Below are 4010 nucleotides of genomic sequence, written 5' to 3' on the forward strand. Positions count from 1 at the left end.
TAAATGAAACAGCGGCAAATCGATCTATTAATTGAAATTGTTCACTCAAAAGAGTTTGATCTAGAGTTGGCAGAAAAGTCAGTGTACCAAAAAAAAAACAAAAAAACAAAAATGGTAGGGCATGGAATTCTCAAGGGGCCGCTGATCAAACATCCAAGACGCGGTGCCGACAATAAACCTTCAGCATCAGATTTGCTAACAACACCAAGGCAGCTACTCCTAACGCTTGTCGCTTGGAATGTTGAGGTCTTTAAATATGGGACTGTCAACTCCAACACCCATTGCATTCAGACCGTTATCAACATATATGACAGCACCTGTGATAGCTGAAGCCAAAGGTGAAGCCAAGAAGGCAGCAGTGTTCCCCACCTCATCTGTTTCATCAATTTCTTTAATTCAGTAATCATATGATCAATTAATTAAATAAAAAAAAATAATACATAACACTTAATATCTTATTAGTTCCTCCATATCACCTGCAGATAGTTCTTTCTGGAGAGGTGCATTGGCCATTGAATATTCGATCATCGTATCAATAAATCCGATTGCTTTTGCAGCACGACTTCTTAGTGGACCTGTTAACCAGAAACATAAAATTACGAAGAGGGTAGGGCAGCGCAAGAGATGTGAGCCTCCTAATTTAACTAAAGTTGCACCTAAAGTAATTTTCTAAAAGATGTGAGCCTGTAGTCTTTTTGACAGTATGTACCGGACCAAAGAATGTGGCCATGGGCTAATAAAAGTTTTATCAAAAAAGGCCATGATTCAAATTATGAAGTCTACTGCATATGGAGGAGGTTTCCCAGGATTATTGCTTCATTCTTATTCCTTCCTGATATGGAGCATCACTAACTTACTTCAAGAAAAGGGCATCAGGCCTGTAGTTGCAAATAAATATAAAGCTTACACGCAACAAATTCCACCATTTAAATTACATCAATATGAGATAACACGAGGTGTATAAAGGATAACCAAATATCTTCTAAAATTTTCACTTTGTTGATGTATTTCAAGGCCTGAATGAATTATCTCATGGCAACATCCAGGAATAAGCATTGGAATTACATGTCAAGGTTCAGAAAAGGGCAACAATTCCCAGGCTATTCCTGAAAAGAAATGTCTCTCCTTTGATATTTAAAAAATGTTAACAAAATATAAGAGAAGAGTCCCTCTTACCAGCAGATATTGTGTTGACCCTAATTTTGTGTTTTCTTCCTGCTTCAAAAGCAAGTACCTGAAAATGAATAGAGAGAAACAAAAATATAACAAATTCAGGAAAACTGACCATGCAATCAAGCTAATACGTAGATAAGTATAAAACATATTAGAACTCACTTTTGTGTCACTTTCTAGAGCAGCTTTGGCAGAACTCATACCTCCACCATATCTGCATATCACATTGTTTGAGACTTCTGTCACCTAATGAGAAGTATTGACTAAGTTTTGGAATATTAAGCAAAAACACATACCCTGGAATAATACGCTCAGAAGCAATGTATGTAAGGGAAATTGAAGAGCTCCCTGCATCAGCGATAGCTTATTTTAGAGACAAGTTTCTGAGAATTAAGTTGAATTATTTGAAAAGAAATCAACTAACAGATACAACGACCAAAATGATAACTGAAACCTACAAAAGACATGCCTGGATTCATTAATGGGAGAAAATGCTTGAGTAAAGAAATGTAGGAGTAACTTGAAGCAGATAAAGCTGCAAGATATCCCTTCCGAGATGTCTCCAAAAGAGGTTTGCTGACCTATTAACAAATAATTGCTTGTTAAGAACAGAGAATAAAGCTGAAACCAATTAGCAATTGGAAGCTCAGAACTCCTGTACCTCTGGCCCATTAGCTAGTGAATGCACAAGAATGTCAATGCTCCCAAAATCGTGTTTAACAGATTCAGCAACTTCCTGCGACGCAAGAAGTAACATAACATCAAAATCATGAATGCATTGATAAATCTCATGCATTAAGTATTAAAAAATGCTTCTTGAAATGCATCAGGAATATTATCAGTTCCTATAACTGCAATAGACTAAAATTTACTTGTGATTTAAAATTTTAGGCTTTAAAAGTTCCTAAGATGAACTTCTAGCAGGTACGTCGGTACATACCTGAACAGTCCAATTTGAGGATCCTGCATAACGCTTATTTGTTTTTATCTGCACGAAACAACCAAGATCAAAAAAGTTTAAAAAGACAATTGAACTTGTCAGCAAGTAAAATCTCTAGAGAGTCCATAAACTTATCCATTACATCTTCAGGTACATCATCAGGGTTGTCAAAGACTGCATCTAGGGGATATACTTTGGTAATCTCCATTAAAGAGCCATCTGGCAATCTGAAATATCAACTTCGTCAGAAAAAGCCATTAATTCAGGAAGTATCCACTGTATTGTAACATATAACCAGCTCTTACAAGCGTGATTCATCAAACTTTCCACGTCGCAAGCTGGTTTCAAATATGTTCAAAGCCTACAAGGAAAACTTCGTTGTTAGCATGGTGCCATTTTTATCAGGACCTGCCAAAGCTTAGATAAGGTCTAATTTACTTACAGGCACCCAAGTTCCGACTAGTATTTGAGCACCTGCAGCAGCAAGAGATTTTGCTATTGCCCAGCCATAACCATTGTCATCGGCTACACCAGCAATAAATGCCCTCTTACCTGCAGAGAGCAGCAATCTTAATGTTTAAATTTTTTTAAAAAAATAATTGCCTTAAACTATTAAGGAATTCCGAAAAGAACATGCTGAAAGTCATTGACAGTAGCATTTCAGCTTGGTAAACACTAAACAGCATTACAGCCTAAAGAAAAACAATAGCAAAAAAAAGGTCAATAAGAGAAATGTAGTAGAGAGATCTTTCTTTGAAAAATATTTTCTACTAAAACTTTTATTAGAATAGGAGACATATCTAAGGTCAATTTAAGGAAATCAGACAGCAAGCTTATAAGCAACTAATACAAGAATACAGGCAGAAGTATTACAAGAAGCATGTCAAACCTTTCAAGTCAATTGGCAACCCAGAAATGGGCTTATTTTCACTAGATTCAGACATTGCATTTGTCACAACCTTGTTAAACTTTACTGGAGATGACATAAAACTGCGTCGGAAAGGCTCTAAAGATGATATGTTGCAAGCACTTGTTAGCTTAGTCCATGATACGCTTTTGGAATTGGCACCTAGAATGGCAGCACCTGCTTTAACAACTCTGGGAGAAGATGAAATACAGGGTCTTGCTGCTGCTATTTGAAGGCTGGAAGCTACTGTTGCAGCCATTCTCAAAAAGTGATATTTGACAGCAGAAACTGAAAATCTACCTAGACAAAAATGAATCAGGAGTTGCTCAAAACAAACACATATAGAGCATGCGTAATTGCAGAAATTATGCTTCATGAATATATTTCATTTTGCTTTTCTATTGTAGAATTACTCATCAACTAAACTGAAAATTCACCCATCCATCAGTATAGCCTATTTATTTCGCATAAATAAAGAAAACAAAATTTAGCTAAAACAAATGTTCTTCAATAAATATATAAAAAAATCCCCCCAAAATACAAATTCATCTGAAATTAACCAATTAAAGCTTCCATCATTTTACCTTAGGAAAACCCAGCATTCCTGACTTTGCATCTCTAAGAAACATAGGCATTCTACCACAACTTCAATATGAAACAACATTTGACATTCCCCACCACCCCTCCCCCCCCCCCCCCCCCAAAAAAAAAAAATAGCAAAACTGAAAAGAAACCCACATCAAAAGGACATGAAGGCTTTCACATTTTGAGTATCCATTGGGATATACAGCATAAAATGTTTATAGAGAAAGAGATAGTTACCTTTGAGAGGCAGAGAGAGCCAATGTGGAGAGTGAAGTGATAAAAAGAGAAGAAGAAATCTTGAGGGAGTTCGATGAGATCGAGGTGTTTCTACAAAGGATTTTGTTTCCTTCAAAGCGTCGACGGAAAAGGCGAAGGCATAGGCAAAAGGCAGATCAATCAACCAAC

At 36.5% G+C, this 4010-nt stretch overlaps 1 protein-coding gene across 2 annotated transcripts; it reads right to left on the minus strand.

Annotated features, from left to right (window-relative positions):
* MOD1 (NAD(P)-binding Rossmann-fold superfamily protein) lies at positions 1 to 4010 on the minus strand. 2 transcript variants are annotated; one of them, XM_022898585.2, is made up of 13 exons: positions 3843 to 4010; positions 3003 to 3316; positions 2556 to 2665; positions 2419 to 2474; positions 2256 to 2340; positions 2114 to 2161; positions 1835 to 1909; positions 1643 to 1754; positions 1470 to 1521; positions 1336 to 1387; positions 1177 to 1234; positions 477 to 575; positions 1 to 374 (listed from the first exon to the last, which is right to left on the minus strand). In XM_022898585.2, the coding sequence occupies exons 2-13, from the start codon at positions 3277 to 3279 to the stop codon at positions 220 to 222; spliced, it is 1179 nt and encodes a 392-aa protein (XP_022754320.1). In that variant the 5' UTR covers positions 3280 to 3316; positions 3843 to 4010; the 3' UTR covers positions 1 to 219. The 2 variants fall into 2 exon arrangements, with proteins under 2 accessions (XP_022754320.1, XP_022754319.1); XM_022898584.2 differs by having other exon boundaries at positions 3003 to 3320.

Source organism: Durio zibethinus, chromosome 13 (assembly GCF_047325235.1).
Source record: "Durio zibethinus cultivar Kanyao isolate XHJ-2024 chromosome 13, ASM4732523v1, whole genome shotgun sequence".
In the NCBI taxonomy this organism is placed as follows: Eukaryota; Viridiplantae; Streptophyta; class Magnoliopsida; order Malvales; family Malvaceae; genus Durio; species Durio zibethinus.

Bases quoted from the DNA above. Each gene is read 5' to 3' on its own strand.
- MOD1 (XM_022898585.2), bottom strand. From the start codon at position 3,279: ATGGCTGCAACAGTAGCTTCCAGCCTTCAAATAGCAGCAGCAAGACCC. The intron at 2,162-2,255 runs GTAATGGATAAG...TGTTTCGTGCAG, and splicing joins CTGATGATGTACCTGAAGAT to ATAAAAACAAATAAGCGTTA. The intron at 576-1,176 runs GTAAGAGGGACT...TCTGGTTAACAG, and splicing joins GGTCAACACAATATCTGCTG to GTCCACTAAGAAGTCGTGCT.